Here is a 23,837-nt window from a genome sequence, read left to right as displayed (position 1 = left end):
GGAATCTGTCAAGTGAGGGAAGAAAAGACAACCCCAAAGGTCAGCAGTTGTAAAGCCCTAGAGGGAAAAGAGCACTATGGGGACTGGAACCATGGTTTTATAGAAAGTATGAGAGGTAGGGGAGGTAGGGGAGGAATAGAGCCCTGTGTGCTGAGTCAGCAAGGCTGGCCTCCATCCAAAGAGCAGTGAAAACAATTGATGGGCATAAAGCAAGAAGTCATAGGATCCTATTTGTACTTTTTAAGAGATCCCTCAGACTACAATGGAGAAGGAAGGGGACAATGCCTCATGCCAGGAACACTAAAGCAGAGACTGAGTAAGAGATAATGATGTGTAAACAACTGTGGTGTTAATGGTGTATAATGGGTAGATGAGGGAGAAGGTAGGCGGTGGAACAGACAGGATATAATCACATTCATTGAGCTCTTGTAACATCCATGTTCCAAGCTATGCACCTTAAATATGTCAACTCACTGTACTATTACAAGGACTCTATGAGGAAACTACTCTTGCTATTCCTATTATAGTCCTGAAGCACCATAGTGCTCAGAGTTTAATCAAGTGGCTCAAGTCACTCAGCAGAGCCTGTATTTGAATCCAAGTCTGTTTTGCTCAAATCCTGTATGTATCCCCTTCACACCACTCAGCTGCCTAGGTCAGTGTGAAGATCAGGACAAAGTTCTTATCTAGAAAGATAAAAGCTGGCATCATCATCACATAAATGATCATTAAAGCCATGAGAATTGGAGGAACTGCTTAGTGATATTCACATGCATTGAGTATTGCCCATGTTCCAGAATATTTTCTAAAAACTTTCCATTATTTATTCCTTACAGCAATCTTAGAGTGTATTCATTTCCTAGGGCTTCATTAACAAAATTCCACAAACTGGGTGGCTTAAACAACAGGATTCATTGTCTCACAGTTCTGGAGGCCAGAGGTATGAAACCAAGGTGCTGGCAGGGTAGCTCCTTCTGAGGGTTGTGAGAAGCAACCTGTTGCACATTTCTCTCCCAGCTTCTGGTACTGGGCTGGCCCTGTTTGGCGTTCTTCAGCTTGTGGCTGCATCACCCCAATCTCTGCCTTCATCCTCACTGGGTGTTCTCCCTGTGTGCCTGTCTTTCTGTGTCCAAATTTCCCCTTTTTATAGACACCAGTCATATTGGATTAAGGTCCACCCTGACCACCTCATCTTAACTTGTTCATCTGCAAAGACTCCATTTCCAAATGAGATGTCTTTCACAGGTCCTGAGAGTTATGACTTTAACATCTTCGGCGTGGGGAACACAAGTCAACACATAACAGGCAGGTATTTTACACCCATTTTACAGATGAGGAAGTTGAGGCACAGGGAGAAAAGTAACTTGCCTGAGGCCAGTGGCTAATGAACTGGAAGAGTGTATAAGGTACGGGGAAAGGAGACTAAGGACTGATGGAACACTTACATCCAAGAGACAGACAAGGAGACCCCACTTCCGTGACCACAGTACACAGACCAGAAATGGGGTCCTGATCTGAGAGCAAACCGATCTACAGGCTTGTCCCTGTGTAAACGTGCTTCTCATACTAAAGAGTGACCGACTACACCAACCAAGTTCTCCCTAGGAAGCGAATCAGAGAGAGAGACAACGAGAGGAGTTGATGGTGGGAGCCGAGGTGGCAAGATATGCAAAAAAGCCAGGAAGTACTGGAAAACAGAGACAAGGGGAAGCCCGGAAGAAGCAGAAGCAGATGCTAAAGGCTGAGAGGAGAACAAAGAGGATGGCGGTACGGGCAGAAGCAGTAGAAGGAGAGGGTGAGTCACTGTGGCATCAAAGGGCACCAGCACTCATGGGACGAGAATCCAGCCATGGCAGCTGCACAGTACTCAGAAACTGGCACTCCAGTGCCTGGATTAACAACTTGTGCCAGCTGATGGGATGCATGATTACTCCATTGAGTTCTGACTGTGAGGTCAAGATTCCCACTCACAGTTATATCCACACTTATCCTGACTTGAATCTCTCATTTTGTATCTGATAACCTTAAAATAATCTAACTTAAGCGCCCAAAGAGGCAGAAAAAAAGGGAGTTGAATGTCACAGTATGGGAGTTAATGGAAGAGAATGTTTCAAGAAGGAACTGGTCAATTACAGCAAATCTTTCAAAAAGATTAAGACAACACTTTAAGAAATAGATTTGTTAACAAAAAATGTAAGAGCTGGGTGAGGGGAGACAGGAGCCGTGTTGCCATGGATGATGGCATGAATGGGACATAAGACCAGAAAGACAGCAGTACAAACCACACTTTCAAGTGGTTCAACTGTGAAGAGAGAGAGAAAACCAAGGCTCTAAGTTGTGGAATAGAAGGAGTGACATTTTTTAAGATGAGAGAGATTTGAATATATGCAAATGCTGATGGAAAGAAGCTACTAATGGTGAGGTTGAAAACAGTTGAGAGAGGAAAACAACTAATAGGGCTAAGTTGCTGAAGATATAAGAGGCCAGGCAGAGCGAATAACCCAAGGCAGGAAGAGAGAAGGAGGCAAGGATGGGTGGGCACATGTACTGGGCTGTTAGGATCAGATATTAAAGGTATTTTCTGTAATGGCTTCTATTTTCTGGGTGAAGTAGAAAACAAGATTATTGGTGGACAGTGAAGAAGGAGGACACAAGGGAAGAGCCTTGAGGGAATGGAGAATATTTGCAACAGTCATTTTGGAAAATGGCAGTGAGATCTAACCAGGAATATGGTGAAGGATTACCAATTGGTGCAAAGAGATCAAGTGAGATCAAAGGCCGTGGATCCGGCATAACACTTAGCCGCGCTTTCACGTGATTTCCAGTCTCATTCAGTGGGGCAGAAAAAGCAGCAAAAACATTGCTAGTTGGGATCAATTCCAAGTTAAGGGAAGAAGGGCAAGGGAACAAGAAGTTTAAGGTATTAGGAAGAGAATGATTGAGGAAATATCTTGGCTGGCTCCAGATGGAGTGAAGACTAGCAAGTCTAGTAGCGAGAAAAATATGAGGACCAAGGGATTGCAAAGAACAGCTATTTGGGAGTAAAAGTTGGAGTTCTGGGATATAAGAGGCTCTGGAGAATTTAAGATTTCAGAGGTGGAGAAGTTCTAGGTAATTAGAAGGTCCTCAATTTGGCCATGTGCAATAGATTGTGCTGTCTGTCCTTCCAGCTTCTCTTTCTCTGGGGAACTTTCTATTTTCACATGTGGTTCTTGTTGAACAGATTATCCTGGAGCTTCACCCCACCCTCACTGCAGGGGTTGGCATGGGTACAAGTCAGTGAGCTCATCCTTCTGGCTACAGTGATTGACTCAGGAGTGGGTATATGACTAAGAAGCAATGATCAGACCATTCCCTGAGATTTCTTCCATGAATGTTAGAGGCAGAGAATCTCTCTTTCTCAGTTGAGTTTCTCACTTATGAAGATCTTGTAACTGTTTATGAGCATCTTTCTTGGCAGCCTAGAGAAACCATCTCCAGAAGGAGCAAATGAGTCCAACGTACAAAGACAAACAAATCAAGCACAGACAAAAGATAGATAAAATCAAAAAGAATCAGATGACAATGTTCAATCTCTGGATCTAGCCATGCTGAAGCTAGTCTAACCCTAGATCTTTCCACAGGGCTCCCCAAAATCTCTCTGCTTAAGGTGCCATGTCATGCTAAGTCACTTAAGTCGTGTCTGACTCTGTGACCCTATGGACTGTAGCCTCCAGGCTCCTCTGTCCATGGGATTTCCCAGGCAAGAATACTGGAGTTGGTTGCCATTTCCTTTTCCAGGGAAGGTCTTCCCAACCCAGGGATCAAACCAGTGTCTCCTGCAGCTCCTGTGTTACAGGAGGAATCTTTACCACTGCTGTAATCTTCAGTCTAGGAAGTGAGTGGATGAAACAAAGGAGGTAAAAGTATGAGAGCTGAGATGGCCGAGAAACTAAAGATAGAATGTTGCATGGGTTTGCTTTACAGGCTTGAAAGTCATCTAAGACAAAGATAGTACTTGATGGGAGTGGAAAAGACACCTCTGAACCATTTTGACAGTCTTAGGTAGGAAGAATAGAGAAGATGTTAGTAGGTAGCTGCTATAAGGATAGAAAGTCATATGTTAGGAGCCTCAAAAGAATGATGCTTATTATACAAAGGTGAAAGAAGAATAGGGTAGAGGTTGCAGAGAGGAAAGGGAAACATTCAGACCCCGCTTGCTGAAGAGACGTTAACGGGGTGTGTGATAATGGAGATAAGATCGCTACTGGGTAAAGCGGGTGGAGCCTTCTCAGTCAAAGGTTATGTAACCATGAGATGCTTCCCCAGTGAAAATTAGGCTCCATTTCTAAGCCCTAAATATGACTACAATATCAATAACGTAGACATTCTTTAACAGCTTTTCCACCTACCACTCTGTGTCCTTGAATCACTCACTGTTCATCTGTAAGACAAAGTAAAACTGGAAATTTAGATGGATCAGGTTTAAATTTATTTTTCCTAATTGAGATATTCTATGCATACATTCAAATGCCTCAGACAGTGACCAGAATAACAACCTCAGTAGCAATTACCAGTCAAGTGATTCAGTAGAATAGTTAACGTTAAATATTTTAACACGCTATTGAGAAAATCACATCACACTAATGCATTTTATTGGACAACATAAAATATACATGGATATTACAGAAGAACAAAATCTAACGCAAAATTTTATGAAGTGGGCCTGCCAACTCTGGAATGAAGCCACAGAGGGAAGGACAACAACCAGCTGGCACTTCAACAAGGAGGGTAATAGCTTTACTAAAGAAGTTGTCCATGTGTCCAAATGACACATGCCTACTGTGCATGTGGGCATATGTACACAGACAGAATTTATTTTCCTTATCCCATGTAGATGTAGTCTTTCCACCAGAAATTCCTAAAGATTATATTCAAACATTTTAAATATTTCTATGTGTATTAAAGATGATTGTATCTGTGCTTGAGTTATATATTGGAAATATTGTATAAATGTCTATTTGGATAAATGAAATGTAATTCTGCATGATAAAGAGAAAGTACAGTACTAACCACTCCAGACCCTTTTAATCCCTTATATGAGTATAGAAATAGAATTAATGAATAGAATTAATAAATCAAGTGGAAAAATAATATAACACAGTTTATGTTTTTAAAGTGATGTTGTTAAAAGTACCTTTGAAGAGTGTAGAAAGGAAACTTACAGAGAAAATAAATGACATTCATCAAAGAGTGTATTTGGAAAATGAAAACAGAGTGAATGTACAAAAACTGATCTCCCCCTGCCCTGGACCTGCTCCTCGTACCCCTCAGCAGACTGCATTCTGTGGCCTGGTTGTAGCAGAACCACTCAGCACTTCCATCCCCCTAGGACCCAAAGAGTGAAGTCACCTTCTCCACTGCAGTGAATGTGTTCCAGAGCACGGGAAGGCATCTCTAGAGACCTCAGACCTTCCCCGGGGAGAATACACAGCTACCTCTCCCACAGACCTGGTCCGTGTCCTCAGTCAGGGCTGTGCAATAGCAAAATGCATGTGATGGAGAAAGCCAGGCAGAGATGACTCATCCCTCAGCAGAGTCCCTTGGTCACGCTCCCTCTACGTCAGCTGTCATCCAAACTGTGAAACTCATTTCCTTTCTTCTAGAGTCTTCATTTTCTCTTAATTTTTGGGTATAATCTATTTTCTTCCTTTTCCTTTAATTAGATGTTCGTGCTTTGTTAAGGGATTGTAAAAAAAAAATTTTTGGGGGGAGGAAAGAAATAAGAATATTGCCCAAAGAGAAACATGTCTTTCTTGGGAAGCTAAGAATATGGTTTCCTGGAAAAATATTTGTGAAACAGAAATTTAAAGGAAAGATATAAAATAATAGAAATGCACTATATAATCTTCATCTTGAAAAAGTTATCCCTGTTGTCGGTACGTATAATATAAAGTAAAAGTAAAGTGTGTCACTCAGTTGTGTCCGACTCTTTGTGACCCTGTGGACTGTTGCTGGCCAGGTTCCTCTGTCCATGGAATTCTCCAGGCAAGAATTACTGGAATGGGTTGCCATTTCCTTCTCCAGGGGATCTTCCTCACCCAGGGATCGAAACTGGGTCTTCTGCATAGTAGGCAGATTCTTTACCACCTGAACTACCAGCAAAGCCCCTTACATTTGATATATTGGTGATAAACTGTGTAGATTTTCTTTATCTTCTAGGTATTTTACGTTAAAGTTTTTATTTTTCAAGTACAGAGCTCAGCTCTGTTCAAACATTGAAAATTACCACCATATGTGATGTAGTTGCAACATTTAAAAGAGGTACTTTTTTTTTAACAGGACCTCAGACTTGGGTGTGTTTCATTCAAATAATTAGGTATATGGCTTTTTGAAGAAATCATATGGGTTACACTTATAAATCTCAGTCACTTTGGGGCTTCAATCCTTGATTGTAAGGATGTTTTCCTTCTTTTCCTTCCTTTCCTTTCCTTTCCTTCCTTCTGAGCCTCAGAGAGGTTATAAAATAAAAACATTACAGCTTCTTCACATTATTATTATGAGAATTAAAGTGGGTAGTGGAATCCCCGACTCATAATAGATACCACATAAATGTTCATTCCCTACCATCATTTCCAGTTCTAGATACGCAATCTACTAAAATTCGTCTTGAGTCCCAAAGTGCTTGCAAATAAAATAATAGTTGTTTATAGTGCCAAACACTTACCTAAGGATGGCACTCTTAAGATCCTTTTTTGTCCATGATGAATTCTTGCAGTATCATCAGAGAATGCAATATTCACACACTGATCAAATTTCAAAGGATTGCAGAATTTATGAAATTAATAATTGCGTCCTATCTCTCATCATCTCCACCTCCCTCAAGAGATACAGTGTTCAGTGAAGAAGTTGTAAGTGGCCTTGTGGGGGCCTGTCTTGCTTTGCAGTCACATCTTTGAGGCAGGCACAGGTGACAAAGTGATGTTGGTGTGCATGGATCAGTCTTTCCAGACATGTGATGATTTCATAGTCAGGAAGAGTAAGACTCTTCATATTCAAGCCCAGCATCTGAGAAACCACCTCCCTGAAGTCCACCAGCTGCAATAGCAAATAGAACCACATGAATCGAGAGGAACAGATTGCAGCAACACTGCCAGATCAAATGCAATCCAAACACCTGTGGAAAACCCACATCTGCATGAGCTAGCCTAATTATTTACTCTTCAGTTAATTCTCTCATTTATAAAAAGATGAAGAAGAAGGAAGGAGGGAGGGGTGGAGGAGGCTAGCCTGCAAAATTACCTCTAAAGTCCTTTCAGACACCAACTTTCAGCAATTTCATAACCACTTTTCTTTTTATTTACTTTTAATTGGAGGACGATTGCTTTACAATATTGTGTTGGCCTCTGCCATACATCAACACAAATCAGCCATAGGTATGTGTATGTCCCCTCCCTTCTGAGCCTCCCACCCACCTCCTACTCCATCCCACCCTCTAGATAACCACTTTTATGATGAGCCAATTAATGTGGTAGTAGTAGTAAAGTCACTCACTTCTGTCTGACTCTTTGGGACCCCATGGACTGTAGCCCATCAGGCTCTTCTATCCATGGGATTCTCCAGGCAAGAATGCTGGAGTGGATAGCCATTTCCTTCTCCAGGGATCTCCCTGACCCAGGGATCAAACCTGGGTCTCCTGCATTACAGGCAGATTCTTTACTGTCTGAGCTACCAGTTAATGTGGTATCGGCTACCAAATCAAGAAGCCCAGTTCAGCAACTATAAATGAGACTCTGGCCTTGATAAGATTTCATTTTCTCAGTTCCAGGGTGAATGAGCAACTTACCTTCCTACTTCCCATGCCTGTTCTGAAATTCAGATCAAATGAAATGATAGTCGACTGTGTATGTGTTCTGCATACTAAGAAATGCTTTACAATTGTTGCTGTGGTTGAGTCTGTCACAAGATAAATGCTTATGCACTAGGGCATTAACTGGGCAATGAACCTCTTCAACTAAAGGAAGAACCAACGGCAGAAGAAGTATGAGCTGATGAATATGGAGGACTTCTAAGTGTTGATCAAATCACATCACACAGATTGCCATCTTACAGCACATTGCACCCTCTGGGACAATTATTTGTCCATCACAAAAGGAAAAATGGGAGTTTGGGGCCAGAGAAGATAGACAACATGTGAGTTATACCCCTTCAATTCTCATAGACTAGTTGCTGTGATTCTAGGCAAAAGCAGGAGTAGATCAACTAGAGATAGCCAGATGACCCCTCCCATTTCCGAAAAGGTGTGAACCAATCCAAAGACAGATGTTCCTCCAGGAGAAGTGTCGTCCAGACATCATCTCCACGTGCTCATTCTCTTCCCAAGCCCCTTCCTATGCTGAGTCCAACATAGGAAGCCAAACACTCTCTCCAGCCTAATCTCCCCAGTGAAAAAGCTTTCCTCAAACTTTTCCACCCTTCTGAATATGGGCAAAGCTATTAAATGCTGAGACGTTCCCACTGAGACCACTCACTCTTGGAGTTTGGCCTTCCTCAACTCTGCCTGACACATGAGCCAAAGCAGAGGCTGCTAAAGAGAAAATATATCCTGGGATCAGAGACCTCACTGTGCCCTTCTGGGCTGCAGAGAGCGAGTGAGATGAAAGCCAAAAGCAGGGGTCAGGCTGCCCAGGACATGTTTCTTTTTGCCTGACCTCCTGATGGGCTCACCAGATAACACCCTGCCTTGCACCCAGCGGGCGCACAAGTTCTGTTTTATGGTTTACATCTGGGCTCGGCCGGCCATTGGGTCTGGGTGCCACTGTTTGTGATTTGGGACCGTTTCCTGCAACTGATCTCTGCTGGAGATAAAACTTCCCTCCTGAGGCTGAAGCCCTGGATAATGTTAGAAGATCTGGGATAATGCGAACTTCAGAGGCAATCAGCAAACATAATAAAAAAAAAAACTCACCATAGCCAAAATCTGGCTTTTCATAGGCTTTCCATGGCTTTGATAAGAATGTCTTTTTCTTTGCTACAATTCGTGCCATTAAAAGGTGAATTGCTTTTCTTAGAGAGGTAAATCATAATGGTTGTTTTGATGCCAAAAAGATGGGAGAGGGCAGATATAGATATGTTGGAATTATGAGAAAGCCTGATTAAATGGTTATAAAGAAATACATGAATAATTATCATGCTTTTGAATTGTCCTATCTTTCCAAAATAAGGTTTCAGCACCAGATTTCTACCCACCTGCCTTTCTCTCTTTTCTGCTTCTTCCAGAGATTTTTTTAGTGTCTTCATTTCACTGGTTACAACTTCTAGTATGTTCCTGGCCCTGTCTTTATTCTCCTTAGCCTCATGCTCCGTAGTCTCCAGTTCTGACTTGACAGACAGCAGCTTTTTCTCAGCTTTCTCCTTCATCTTTTCCAGTTTGTCTCTGGATTTATTTAGGTCTTCAATGGCTTTGGTCTGTTCCAAAGTTTTAATCTAAGAAGTCAAAGAGAATGCTAATAATTTTGTCTGCGTTTATTTAGGAAAATTGTATAAACAAGACAAACCAGAAGTCAATGAAATTCATTTAACAACTTTTTTAATAAATAAATAATGGAATGCAAAATGATGTAACTGCTGTGAATAACAGTTAGCCCATTTTCAAACTGTAAACACAGAGTTGACCTATGACCCAGCAATTCCACTCCAAGATGCATATTTCCAAGAGAACTAAAAACTTATGCCCACACAAAACCTATGCATGAATGTTTCTAATAGCACTATTCGTAATGACCAAAAAGTGAAAATAGCCTGAATATCCATTAATGGATGAGTAGATAAAGAAGATGTGGTATGTCCATACAATAGAGTATTATACAGCAATAAAAAGGAACGAAGTACTGATACATATTACTATACGGATGAGCCTTGAAAACATTATGCTAAGAGAAAAAAGTCAGTCACAAAAGACCACTTATTGTATGATTCCATTTATATGAAAGATCCAGAAAAGGCCAGGGGCTGGTGGGAGTAGAGAATGAAGAGTAACTGCTGACAGATACAGAGTTTCTTTTTTGGGGTGATGAAAATATTCTGAAATTAGATAGCAGTGATGTTTACACAATTCTGTGAATATACTAAAAACTGCTGAATTGTACACTTTTAAAAGAGTGAGATTTATGGTATGTAAACTACATCTTGATAAAACTGATATCAGAAAGTATATTTACAAAGAAGCCTCTAAAAAGAATCAAAAGAAATTCCTTTGAAATAAATCAAGAAGTGCATATGGGATGAGCAAAGCAGAAAGACTAGCAGAGCTCTGAATTTCATTCTGAGCCTCCTAACAGTTCAGACAAGGCCTACAGTCATAGTCTCCAAGAAAAAGCAAGAATTTGTGTTTCAAGTTTGCTGAAAATCATTTAAAGGTAACATCTGAAAGTAATAAAAATAAAAGATACCAAGTAATGAGTGTGTGCTGTCTCCTCCCTTCCCCTTTCATTACATCCCTTCTTTCCTAAGAAGGAAGGATAATTTCTTCCTGCATCTACTCCCATCCTGTGGTTCCTTGGGTGAAGCTGAATAATGGGGAGAGTGTCAGGGAAGAAGAAAGCCTGAGAGACTAAACTGATCTACTGAAAGAGGAATGGAAAGAGTCTCTGTTAAGTAGGCTGCAAAAACTACTCTTGGAAGAAATTTGGGAGGATGGAAGAGGGACTTGTAAGGAGATGTGGCATGCCACGTAGGGAGGAAACTAAAGAGAGAGAAATGGGAAAAAGATGCTTTAAAATAGTGCCACTCTTGATGAATGAAATCCTCCTTTGGTTTTCTCTTTTTTCTTCTTCTATTTTTTTTTTGAGTAACAATAATAAAGCAACAACTATCGTTTAGTTTGTTGGACGGCTGATTGTTTATTGCTGAGAGATTTTGAGATTGTTGTGATTTCCCTAGACTGCATTTGGACGCTACCGTCAGAGATTAAAATCTTGACCGAGTCTTGGGGTTAGAGTGCATCTTCACAGAGACTGAGTTCCAGAATTATGGCGTAAGGAGCACAAGCTGACCTGACCTAAACTCTGAAGAGTCCTCCAACACTTCTGGAAAGCCAGAGGAATGGTAGAAGCTATTCTCAGATTGGATTATGACATGCTATGGAAGAAAAGTGCCTGTTTGGTATGTCCAGATGGAAAATCATCAGATTTATATTGTCTGGGTGACGTCATTAAACTGAGAAAGCTTGAGTCAAATGCCTAAACTGGAAACTTGTTTTTACCTACCATCACACACACACACACACACAGAGCTTAAAAAACTAAATTCCTTTCCAGGCAGAGAGGAAGTTGATGGCAGACATGCTTGTACAAGTTCAACATTTTTGAACTGGTTTCGTGAAGGAGAGAGGAAATCTCTTGGGAAACTGACAGCTGCTGTGGGACTTGCAATTGAGAAGGTGTAAGAACAACTGCTATAGTTTGGGAAACATGGAGGAAATAAAAGCAACTGCAAGGGGAAGGGGTTCTAAGTCAGCCTTCTAGTCAATGAAATAGCTGCAGTAGAGCAAGCACTTGAGACAAGGAAATGCGGCTGACCCTGGAGATCATTCATGAACTCCAAGTTATCAAAACCCGTATTTGAATATAGACGGTAAATTAGTACCAGTATACTACAATAGTGTCTCAGTGTTGATTCCTGAGTGTAGCTATTTTATTATAGTCACACAGAAGAATTCTCTTGTTCTTAAGAGATACCTGGGAAGTATTTAGGCATGAAGTGTCATGGTGTACTCTCAAATGATTCTTCTCTCTGTCTTTGTCTCTCATTATGCAAAAGATAACAATCAGTAAAATGTTAACAATCTACATGAACAGTAGAAGAATGTCTGTTATGCTATTCTTGCAACTCTTCTATATGTTTGAAATTTTTCAAAATAAAAACTTGAGAAGGGAGCTTTCCCAGGCACGATTGAGGCATGTATAAAGTATCCTATCAGTAAAAAATTTTGAATATTATATGTACATTTATTTATAAATTATATGAACAAGAGCTCTAAAAATACATTCTGTATTTTTTCAAATATTTTACAAATAGGGGACGTTAGATGGGCGAAATCAGTATAAACCTTAAAACAAAGTGATCTCCCTTTAAACACAGAGATCCCCTTCATGTGCCAACAATCTCAGGGCTGCAGAGAAAATATGGGGTAAAGAGAGAAGTTTCTGGGATTACTACATGGAATTAAAAACGTTGTGTTAACAGCAGAGGAGATATATTCAGCCTTTCTGCTCAGCTTGGAAAAAACATTTACAGTGGGCCATCTACCAAAAGAGATGGAACACCGCTTGGAGAGTTAGAAGCACGTAAATCAAGTCCTAATGAGAAGAATTTATAGCCAAGAATTTCTCAAAAATATGAGACTTTATCACAGTCCTGAGGGCTGCCTGAATTCCTGTTGTCAGGGAGCAAGTTACAGAGTCCAAGCCAAACCACCAGGACAGAACTGGGAGCCAACTTTGGGAAGGCGTTCTCAGCCTCCTAAGTCAAACAAGATTGCTGGGAGGGGAGCGGGGCAAATGGGTTTCTTAATCCAACTAAGGGAGCTTCTCAGAGCCAGCCCAGAGTTCAGTGAGAGTCTGTGTCCCTAAGTTTTTCCCAGTGGATCTGAGATGGTCATAAACAGGACTGAAGCACCATGCAGACCCCAGCTAGGATGGATCACACTGAGACTGTTTCCCTTCCGGTGAATAAAGTATCTGGCATCTGCCTCCTGGAGGAAAAGGATTTCAAATCTGGTGAATGATTCTGTCTTGTGTTACAAGGGCCAAAGGCCCTGAAAGAGAAGGTGATTAAATTTAAAATCTGATCTGTTGAATCTGAGAGAGGATCTACAACCTTCACCTGGAGGGTTTTCTGGAGACTGTATGGAAAATAGGACCCTAAGGTTATAGCCACTATGGAGAACAGTATAAAAATTCCTTAAAAAACTAAAAATAGATCTACCATATGACCCTGCAATCTCACTCCTGGGCATATATCTGGAGAAAAACATGATCCAAAAGGATGCATGCACCCCAATGTTCACTGCAGCACAGTTTACAATAGCCAAGAAATGTCCTTCAACAGAGGAATGGATAAAGATGTGGTACATGTATACAATGGAATATTACTCAGTTACAAAAAAAAAAAGAAGGAATGCTATTTGCAGCAACATGGATAGACCTGGAGATGATCATACTGAGTAAAGTAAGTCAAACAGAGAAGAAATATTGCATGACATCCCTTACATGTGGAATCAAAAAAGAAACAATACAAACGAACTTACAAAACAGAAAGAGACTCATAGACAGAGAACAAACTTAGGGTTGCCAGGAGGGAAGGGATAATTAGGGACTTTGGGAAGGTCATGTACACACTGTTATATATAAAATGTATAACCAACAAGAACCTACTGTATAGCACATGGAACTCTGCTCAATGTTATGTGTTAGACTGGATGGAACAAAATTTTGCGAGAGAATGGATACACGTATATGTATGGCTGAGTCCCTTTGCTGTTCACCTGAAACTATCACAACATTGTTAATCGGCTATACTCCAATACAAAATTAAAAGTTTAAACAAACAAAAAATAGGATCCTGCAGAAGCCCTGCACTGTACAGGCACTCTCTAAAGGGGGTGGGACAGCAGAGGAGAAGGGTTGCCTAGGGATGCTGCATCCCTCTGCAAAGAACCCCAGAGATTTTGCTAGGAGGGAACTGTAGCAGAAATCATAGGAAGCTGTTCCACTTTGCAGGCTGAGTTCACCTCTACTCCCCCACCTCATCCAGGAGGTCCTTTCTCACATGTTCTGCTTGAGGCACACCTTCAAAGCTGGGTGAGTCCAGAGCAATTCAAGGTCAATGAGTCAACATAATCAGAGCTCAGTTCACGATTGGTAGGTTAGGGGAAAAAAAATAAACTAAGGCCACACTAAAAAAATAAACTAAGGCTGGATTGGAGAGCATTCTGAAGTGTGGGAGGAGCATGGGAAGCAGAGTCAGTAAGCAGATGAGAACTTAGCTGGTGGCTGAAGACTCTTATCCCCTTTGATTGTGTCCTTGAGAGACTACAAGAAGATAATGGTTGTTTTCCACTAGTTTCTGGTTATCTGACTACTGATTTTTGGCCACAGCTCTCTACTAAGATTGTGTCCTGTGGTACAGTCTGAAAGCTCTCCACTGAATATCTGGTCTTCCTTTTTTTATTACTCCCCAGAATAAAGACCCATCTCTCAGGCTGACTTCATCTAAGTGAGCTCCAGGGACTAAGTTCCAGCCAATGAAGACTAAGAAGTGTTTTACTGTTCCTGGAAAGTGGCATACTGGGTGTCCTTCCACCTTACTTCCTGCCTTGTGCCTGGAATGAGGCAGAGCCCAGGTAGCTAGCTTGCCCTAAGAGGTGGTCTTGAGGAGGAAAGTTATTGCCTGGATGGTGAAGCAGAGAGAACAAGCCAGGATTAGTGATGACCATGAAGCTATCCTCCTAAACACGGAATGACTACGTCCATGCTTCCTTTCAGTGAGAAAGCAGCGAACATCTCTCCTGACCAAGCCACTATTGTGTGTTTCAGCCTTTTCAGCTGAAACTAATCATAACTCGCACCAGCTATGAAGCAACTGGCATTTCATGAGTTATGCAGAGAACTGGAGTCCTGCCACCTGTTTCAGTCCCTGCATTTGTATTGGTGCATAAGGCTACGCTTCTGCCAATTAGTAACACAACTTTAATTATCCTAGGTTAATGAAGAAAGAGCAAAGGTAGAGTTAATACATAAATAATGTGTTCATGCCAAGTGGAGGCCAAACTGTGTCACGATATATGTACAAACAAAGCATCTGCAGCAGCAACATAAAGGCACACAGGAGAATAATTCACTCTGTGAATTAATAATTTGCTCTAAGACAACATAAACTGTCCACATGTCAGAACCAAAGGAGCCCATACCACACACAAGCAATTGGTACTATGCGTTCTTAGTAATGGTGATTTCAGTGAAATAAAATCTAGCATAGTGAATTAATATTGCCCACTTTTAAATATATATTTATTTATTTGGCTGCACCAGGTCTTAGCTGTGGCACTCGGGATCTTTAGCTGTGCCATGTTGGATCTAGTTATCTGACCAGGGATTGAATAAGGATCGACCAGGATCTGACAGGCCCATGCATGGGGAGAGGAGAGTCTTAGCCACTGGACCACAAGGGACGTCCTCAATATTGCCCATTTTTAAATTCTAGTTTTACACTTTGTCTTGATTTCTAAATTGATTTGGATTTTATAGTGGTAAAAATGTAATGAGATTAAGAAATTTCTATATAGTATTAAATTTGTACATATGTAAGCAATATTAAAATAAAATTACTCTGGCTCAACACAGGAAGGGGAAATCTAGACAAGACTTTTTCTTTCAAAAAGGGATTTCTACAATACTCATGTTTGCCTGCTAAACTAAAATTTAGTAACTTATCTGGAAAGGTCTGCTTTTCCCTGGTCTAGAATTCAAGAGGAAATTTAATATATAGGTCTTTAAAAGGAAGGTTTGAGTAACCTAGGAGTCAAAGTCTTCAACCATGTTTTGCAATGGACATAGAAATACATTAAAAAAAAAAACTGGCATGCAAGTGTTCAAAGCAGATTTATTCATCATAAACAAAAAAAAATGTAAATAATACAAATGTCCATCAGATACTGAATAAACAAAACATAGTATGTCCAAACAATGGAATATTATTCAGCCATTAAAAAGAAATGTGATGGTTAAGTTTATGTGTCAATTTGACTGGGCCACAAGGTCAAGATATTTGGTCAAGCATTATCACGAATTTTCTGTGAGGGAGTTTCAGCGTAAGATTAACATTTCCCTTCCATAATGTGGGTGGACTTCAACCAATCAGTTGAAGGCCTGAATAGCAAAAAGACTGACTTCCTCTGAAGCAAGAGAAGAACTCTTCCAGCAGACAGTCTTTGGACTGGCTCTTCCTGGGTTTCCAGCCTGCTGGCTCATCCTGCAGATTCTGAACTTGCCAGCTTCCGTAATTATGTGGGTCACTTCCTTAAAATAAATCTCTGTGTGTGTGTGTGTGTACACATTCAATTAGTTCTGTTTCTCTGGAGAACTCTGATTAATACAGGAATGAAGTACTGATCACAATATGGGTGAACCTTGAAAAGTGAAAGAAGCCAGAGGCAAAAGGCTCCATACTATATGGTTCCATTTATATGAAATGTCCAGAATGGGCAAATCCACAGAGACAGTAGCTCAATCAGTCAAGAATCCGCCTGCAATGCAGGAGACCCAGGTTCAATCCCTGGGTCAGGAAGATCTCCTGGAGAAGGAAATGGCAACACACTTCAGTACTCTTGCCTGGAAAATCCCATGGACAGAGGAGCCTGGCAGGCTACAGTATGTGCGGTCTCAAGAGTCAGACATGACTTAGCAACTAAATCATCATAGAGACAGAAAGTAGATTATTGATTTACAGAGTTTGAGGAAAGGATGAATATGGAGTTTTGTTTCTTGGGGGTTTTTTTGGGGGGTGTGTGTGGATAATAGATAAATTCTAGAATTAGGGAATGGGGATAGTTGTACAACCTTGTCAATATATTATACCAAAAACTACTGAACTTTGTACTTTCAAAGAGTGAATTTTATAGCATGTAATTTCTATCTCAATTTTTAAAATAAAACACATAGAAATGTAGTCCAAATGATTGCTTTGGATTGACCGTCTATAAATGGTGAAATTAATTCTTAATTGAATAAGAGTGTCCCCACCCACCCTTGCAAAAAATATGTCTACCAGAACCTCAGATCGTCATCTTATTTGTAATAAAGGCCTTTGCAGGTGTAATTAAGATAAGAAGCTCAAGGTGAAATCATCCTGGATTTGGGTGGGTCCCAGATCCACTGAGGGGCTTCCCTGGTGGCTCAGATGATAAAGAACCCACCTGCAATGTGGAGACCTGGGTCCAATCCCTGGGGTGGGAAGATCCCCTGGAGGAGGGCATGGCAACCCATTCCAGTATTCTTGCCTGGAGAATCCCCATGCACAGAGGAAGCTGGTGGCTACAGTCCCTGGGGTCGAAAAGAGTCGGACACGACTGAGCGACTAAGCACAGCACAGCACAGCCGATCCACTGGAGCTGGTACTCAGCACTGAGTATAAAGCTTATTTTTGTTTAAAAGGTAGATCAGAACATGTTATAGGACGTAATTACCTCTAATTAAGATTTTCTCCTTGATGGTGAAAGAATTGAAAGAAAAATTGAAGGGAACTCATTTTTCACTTAAGGATTGAACATTATATAACACCCCATCCTGTACCACCTAGAAGCACTGTGCATACACCAGTGGTGTGTGCTCCATATTTGAAAACGTTGCTTACAATGTTGATGCTGGAATTGGAAATTCTCAAGCCAGCCACAGTGACCAGAACCACAAGTTGTATAATCACATCATCCGAAGAGCAAAACTTCATTATGAGAATCAGGCTTTCTTGTGAAAATGTTAAGTGGAAAGACACTTGTAAATAATTACAAATAACACAGTGAAAAAATGATGAAGACCTAAGGTCAAAGTCACTGAGACCAAACGGGAACAGACTCTACAGACATAGCCCTCAGTTTCCATTTCCTGCTTCCGCTCTCTCTTACTCCTTCCGCTCTCTGCTACAGCTAAGATGATTCCTCTTAACCCAACGCTTCTGGTTCACAGGGTTGTCTTGAGCCAGGCGTCCTATGGCCACTCTCACTACACTTAGCCAGGATCACGGCTTAGGAGATCTGCCCCAGAGCCTCTGATGGCGGCCACTGTGTCCGTCACTTGAGAGAATCACCCCCGCCTGCTCCCACAGCACGCTGTCCCTCTCGCATCTTTAGCCACCTTCCATATTCCCCATGGGCGCAAATGGAGCCTCAGGCTCTGGAATGGGTGCAGTCTAGGCCCCCTGCCCCAACACTCCTGCAGCCCCTGCCAGCCAGGGTGGGAGCAACTGCATGCTGACGTCAGGGATTCTCCCCACACCCACCAGACGCACACCCTAAAGGTCAATTTCAAGGTGTGAGCGGGGTGTCCAGGATACTTAACCTCCGACACCTTCTTCTCACCCAGGGACCCCATCAGATGCTTTCCCTAGCTTCTCCTTTCTTTACATTCAAATGTGTCCCTTCCCCTGGGCTATGTCTGCCCTTCCCTTCTCTAGGGAAACAAGCCTCTGTTTAACTACCTCGTTCTGAGGCCAGAAGGGCTTGGTGAGGGAGGGGGGGAAAACTAATGACTCAGAAGGGAAAATCGTGTGGGAACTATGCCCTAAGATATGGTTCTGCTACACAGATTCAACTGCTGGCTTCATTCCAGATTCCTTTTCCCAACTGATCTGTCTCCAGACTCAGAAACATTCCATTTCAGAGCCCTCATCTGCAGAGAGGAAGGACGTCACTGTTACCAGTATGCAAGACATGTGTACCTGCCAGGGATGCCAGTGTATATGAAGTTAACATGTTATTGCCAGGGGCACACACACGTGACATTTGAATATTTTTATTAAATCCTAAGTTTTCATTTCATTCTTCTCTATACTCATTAGAAGTCAAAGACCTCGAATCCAGGAAGCACATGGCCCCAACCTGTCTGCCTTCTTCCCTGCTTGGTGTGACAACATCCCACAGCCTAATACACACCCTACAGCCATTTGATCCTTCTCAGTGAACACTTGTGTATATTCATTTTCTCATCTTCTCTAACCAAATGTCAATGCAAAAAAAAAAAAATGTCTATATGATTCCTAATATCATAGTCACCCACACTTTGAAGAAATGTTTTTATTTTCTATACATCACGTCACCCCTTTTTGTCTTGATTTTTCATTCAGCAACTATAGATGGCTTCATTTCAGATATTGAAGAGACATGAAATTGATCTACTCTGCTGATCTGTGAAATTTTTCTCACAGCTCTAGAAAATCAGAGAAAGCTTTCAGCTTTCTTTTTCTAGTGTGTCCCTTATAAGGCTGTCACTCTTTTGCATAAATTTTTATGGAAACACAAACAATGACAAGAAAATACAGCTGAGCACTTGCCTTAAGTTCATTAGTGTCAGCCAGTTTGGCTTTGAGCTCAGTGTTCAGCTCTCGACACACACTCAGCTCTTTCTGCAGCCTCTCCACCTTCTTCTGCAGCTTTCTTATGGTGACATTGGCCTCGTCCCTCTCCACCATCACAGCTGAGCGCACCTGCTTCTCCTGCTCCAGGTGGGCTATTTTCTGCCGGAGGAGGTTCATGTGCAGCTCTTTGCTCTCCAATCTTTCCTTCTGAGTCTTTAGCTGGTTTGATGCAAAAAAGGATTTTTTTTTTAGCTGTGAAATTCCATTCATTTATTTTTTAGTTTTTTTTTAATTTATTTAATTTTAATTGCAGGATAATTGCTTTACAGTATTGCGTTGGTTTCTGCCAAACATCAACATGAATCGGTCATAGGTGTATATACGTCCTCTTCCTCTTGAACCTCCCTCCTACCTCCCTCCCCAAGGGATTTTTTTAAATAATCATTGAACAGTCAGTAAATATAAATGAATTCCTCAGATAATATTGATCTTTATCTACACTTCAATAAGACTAATTTGTAAACCATCAAAAAAAGGTTATTGGATTCCTTTTCCTGATTGCATTTTTTTAATCCCTATTTTTCCAAGAAGTAATTTGGTAGCTGCAAAGTATGAGACAAAAGAGCCACAGAAAAAGCACCAAGGAGTAGGCTTTCAATGTCCCATTCCCTCCAACATGATGTGCATCATAATAAAAATGTAAAATTACTTTTAAAACTACTAAAATGAGCTTATCAAGAGCAGAACATAATAAAACAGACAAAATCCTCTCCAACACCCCATGACAACTATGCTCACACTGGTCTTTTCTGAAAGAAGATACAGTGCAAATTAGCACATGAATACCCAGACCAATTAATTTCAACCATTTAGAAATAGGTTGAGTGGCACCAAACATGGGATTTGATATGTTTTTAAAATAAGCTACATGAAGGAGATTTTGAGGAAAGCTTTATTTATATATTGAAGATTTTAGAAATAGGTGTTAATTCACCTTCAAGAAGGTGTTATTTCATTGGTGTCTTTATTATACACCAGACCAATACCAACCTCAAACCAAGCTGAACAAGGTCTGCACTTGGCACTTAGCATTGATAGTCAAACTTAATGAAAGAAATTGAAATGTTTTTTAGACAAAGATTACGGACTCTAGAAGGAGAAAAAAAATCCTCTTGGTCTTCACATGTCACAATTAGTGAGTGGAATATTAAGTACAGGAACCTCATTTATCTATTACAGACACTGAAAATTGGAATCGTGTAGAAATATAGAATATTAGAGCTAAAAACCATCCCATTTTATCCAATTATATAATCTGCATTAGTAAACTGTTTGAAAGTGTGAAGAACTTTGTGAAATACGGGCTTAAATATCTTGCCGAACAGTGACAAGCAATGTCCATGCCCACATCCTTTTTTAACAAGGTTCTTTTAGTATTTCTGTAACTAACCTCCCTTCCCTGAGCTTCTTCATGTCAAGTTCCACTCTATTGCAAATTTACCCTGGTAAATTCTGTACACTGGTCATTTTAATAATTATACAACACTTAAGAAAGAATAGCATTGGATATTGAGGAAAAATCAATTATCTGAGAACTTCAGAAAGAACTGCAGCTCAGTTTCATGTCTCTGATGGTAATAGGGGTTGTCTGCTTTCTTTTATAAAATAGTCCTTAAGATACCATAAATGGAGATCATATATGAATAGAGCATCTTCTATGAACTGAGAGTTCAAAAATGCTGTTTTTAAAAAATTAACATCACGAGATAGGTATCATTCCCATCTTAAATATGAGGAAATGAAGACAGAAAGGTATCTAATTTGCCTAATGTCATACAGCTTGGTGGAGCCAAATTGAGAACCCAGATGTGAGTCATTAAGCAGCCTATACACAATAATTCTACCATAGAATTTTCTCCTAAGAACTATTCTAAGGATACATCTGTGTTTTCCTCTTTCTTTCCCCAATGCCAATAATTATATAACTAATAATTATGTTTTTATCCATTTCGCCCATTCATTCATTTATGTAGTCTAAACTGTTCCTAAGTCTTCCTTTGAGTGAGTGGAAACTAAGCACTTCTCCCCTCTACTTTCTAGTGCAAGAGAGCTTATGTAAAGGCATAAGCTTTTACTCTCCTCTTCTCCCATAGTCATAGAAAGAGTGATTTTTTTTCAGCTAGGCAAATGGCTACAGAGTAAAGACTACAGTTTCCAGCCTCCCTTGCAGCTAGGTTTAACATCCTAGCTGTGGGAGATAAACACAAGTTCATGTAGAAAACTCTGGGAGCCTCCTTGAAAAGATAGCTCATGCATGCTCTTTTGCATTTCTCTTCTTCATCCCTTTCTTTTTTTAAACTTCTGCCTGGTCCTAGGTACTTCTGTGAACCATGGTCATAAGGACCACCCTAGGGATGGGAAGTTACTGACTGAAAAGAGCCTAGGTCCTTGGAAACTTTTCAGAGCAGAGATGTCACATTCACCCTAAGCTGCTGCCTCCAGAAATGTGTGTTAGGAAAATCTACCAAAAACATAAAGCAAAACAACAACAAAACTACTTCTAATTGCTTGAGTCTGCAACTTTGGGCCTCTATTACTCATAGTTAAATATAACCTTGGATGATACATTTACTTTCCCTTCAGGCTTGAAATCAAGACTCAACTTCTGAACACATATTTGTATGTTTCCTATCCACATTGGCAAATATGGTGGAAGTACATTATTTTTCAAGATTTAAGTTTCTCAGAATTTCCTCCTCACAACACCTACAATATTCCCTACCTTTCTCTGTAAATTGTGGGCGATGGTCTTGTTTTCAATGACTGCATTGCTCTCGAGGCGGACCAGCTGCTCTGTGCGAGCTAAAACTACATCCAGACGCATGTCAAAGCCAAGTTCAGCAGCCATCTGGTCCAACTTCATTTTCTCTGAAAGCTGATCCAGAAATTTAAGATACTAAACTCGAGAACAAAAATAAAAATGGGACACAGAAGTGGAGTTAATAAACCATCTCACAGAATCTTTCTCTTTTTCCCAAGCTTATAGGTAATTCTTATTAAACCCAGTACAGAGCCCAGCCCCTGACTCCAGTGCTTGGTGATGAATTCTTGAACCACCCTGCGAGCTCCATGTTCTGTTTCTTGTCCAAATTTTCTTGACTCTTCTGGTCAGTGGCCTTGATGTCTAGTCTAACATTACACACTCTTCTTAACACTGGGTTGTTGTTTAGTCACTAAGTCATGTCCGACTCTTTTGTGACCCCATGGACTGTAGCCCCCCAGACTTCTCTGTCCATGGGATTTCCTAGGCAATAATACTGGAGTGGGATGCCATTTCCTTCCCCAGGGGATCTTCCCAACTCAGGGATCAAACCAGGTCTCCTGCATTGGCAGACAGAAAATTTACACTGAGCCACCTGGGAAGCCCGGCTGTCTGACAAATGAGGCATGTCCCTGACTACATGCACATCTCTCTGCTTTGGCTAGATGCTGCTGCTACATGACCTTCCCAGCCCCTGGGATCTACTGGCTAATCCAGCCCCTGCAGACCAATCATCTACATACTTTCCATGGAAATTTTGTCCACCTAAGTGAGCCCTGGCCTCCAAGGTGGAAACTGACCACTTAGCCAACCACTTTACTCTTCCTAGGTTCTGGTTTTACAAATCACACTAAAACCAGAATTCTCCATACAAACAAATGTGGACAATGTTTTTGTTTAAGTTAAATTTCTTTAGAAAATGTCTTTAAAAGTTTTTAAGTATCAAGGATAAAGGAACAACTTTTTTTTTTTTTTAAGTCTTTATTGAATTTGTTACAGTATTGCGTCTGTTTTGTGTTTTGGTTTTTGGGCTGGGAGGCATGTGGGATCTTAGCGCCCAGGAATCGAACCCATACCCCCTGCATTGAAGGCCAAGTCTTAACCATTGGACTACTAGGGAAGTCCCAACATTCTTAAATAGAGCTGTATCAGGAAAGTCAAAGTCCATAGTTTAGTAGGTTAAAGTCACAAAAAAACTACCCTAGGATCCTCCTCCATTTGATCTCTGGGGCTCATCTGGTCATATCAGACATTAAATGCTTACTGAATTCTTGACAGATGAATAAATCAACCAATGGGCTTTCTGTAATATAATTTCATGATTTGGGTTCTATCTTTGAAATTTCTTCTCATTGCAATAGCTCTTCATCCAACAGGCATTTTTAGGCAATTATATGTTGAAACAAGTATCATTTTCTGATGACTGAAGCATGCCAGCCTAAAGCCCCAAACTACCTATATTTCAGTCATCAGGATGAAAGTATTTGTAAGCATATATTTTCCAATTTTGTTTAAAAGCACACATAAAACTTCATCTTTCCTATATAAGTCACAGTCATCGCAGGCATCGCAGTTGTATTGTGTGTCAAAACCACAGGCTGTGTCTGTCTCTGCATCATCAGTTTGTCACTTCTTAATGCTGTCAGCCCCCCACCCCACTCACAGTGGGGACTATTTCATATCTAATCTATGAAGATGAAAGAGAAATAACTGCTCTTGTTTGTATTTTAAATAAAATACAGTTGGTAACTTTTCTGTGAAGGTATAAAAGCTTCATTTTCCATTTCTATTGCCCCATCCGCTCAGCATGCAAAGATCTACATCAGGCCAAAGGGGATTAAGATAAGAGGGAGCCAAGACCCCGAAGAGGAAGCACCTTTTGAAGAAATCTTGGCCAAGCCTCAGAAAG

General features: G+C 40.8%; 1 protein-coding gene across 13 annotated transcripts in view; it reads right to left on the bottom strand.

Moving 5' to 3' along the window:
- Nucleotides 1–4,448: 4,448 nt before the first annotated feature.
- CCDC170 (coiled-coil domain containing 170) overlaps nt 4,449–23,837 on the bottom strand; it is a 90,644-nt gene continuing 71,255 nt past the window's right edge. For 12 of the 13 annotated variants that reach the window (XM_081530280.1, XM_081530279.1, XM_081530276.1 and 9 more), the window contains 4 exons: nt 21,890–22,063; nt 19,084–19,326; nt 9,229–9,465; nt 4,449–7,077 (listed from right to left, as the gene is read on the bottom strand). In XM_081530280.1, the coding sequence (XP_081386406.1) occupies nt 6,877–7,077; nt 9,229–9,465; nt 19,084–19,326; nt 21,890–22,063 (855 nt within the window). In that variant the 3' untranslated portion in view covers nt 4,449–6,876. Of the gene's footprint in view, nt 7,078–9,228; nt 9,466–19,079; nt 19,327–21,889; nt 22,064–23,837 lie in introns of all 13 variants that reach the window. The other variant, XR_014065504.1, reaches the window with a different exon arrangement.

The sequence above is a fragment of the Giraffa tippelskirchi genome, chromosome 9, assembly GCF_054371585.1.
Source record: "Giraffa tippelskirchi isolate mGirTip1 chromosome 9, T2T-mGirTip1v1.2.pri, whole genome shotgun sequence".
In the NCBI taxonomy this organism is placed as follows: domain Eukaryota; kingdom Metazoa; phylum Chordata; class Mammalia; order Artiodactyla; family Giraffidae; genus Giraffa; species Giraffa tippelskirchi.
The sequence above is the reverse complement of the archived record's forward strand: the minus strand, read 5'-3'. Positions and strand labels throughout refer to the sequence as shown.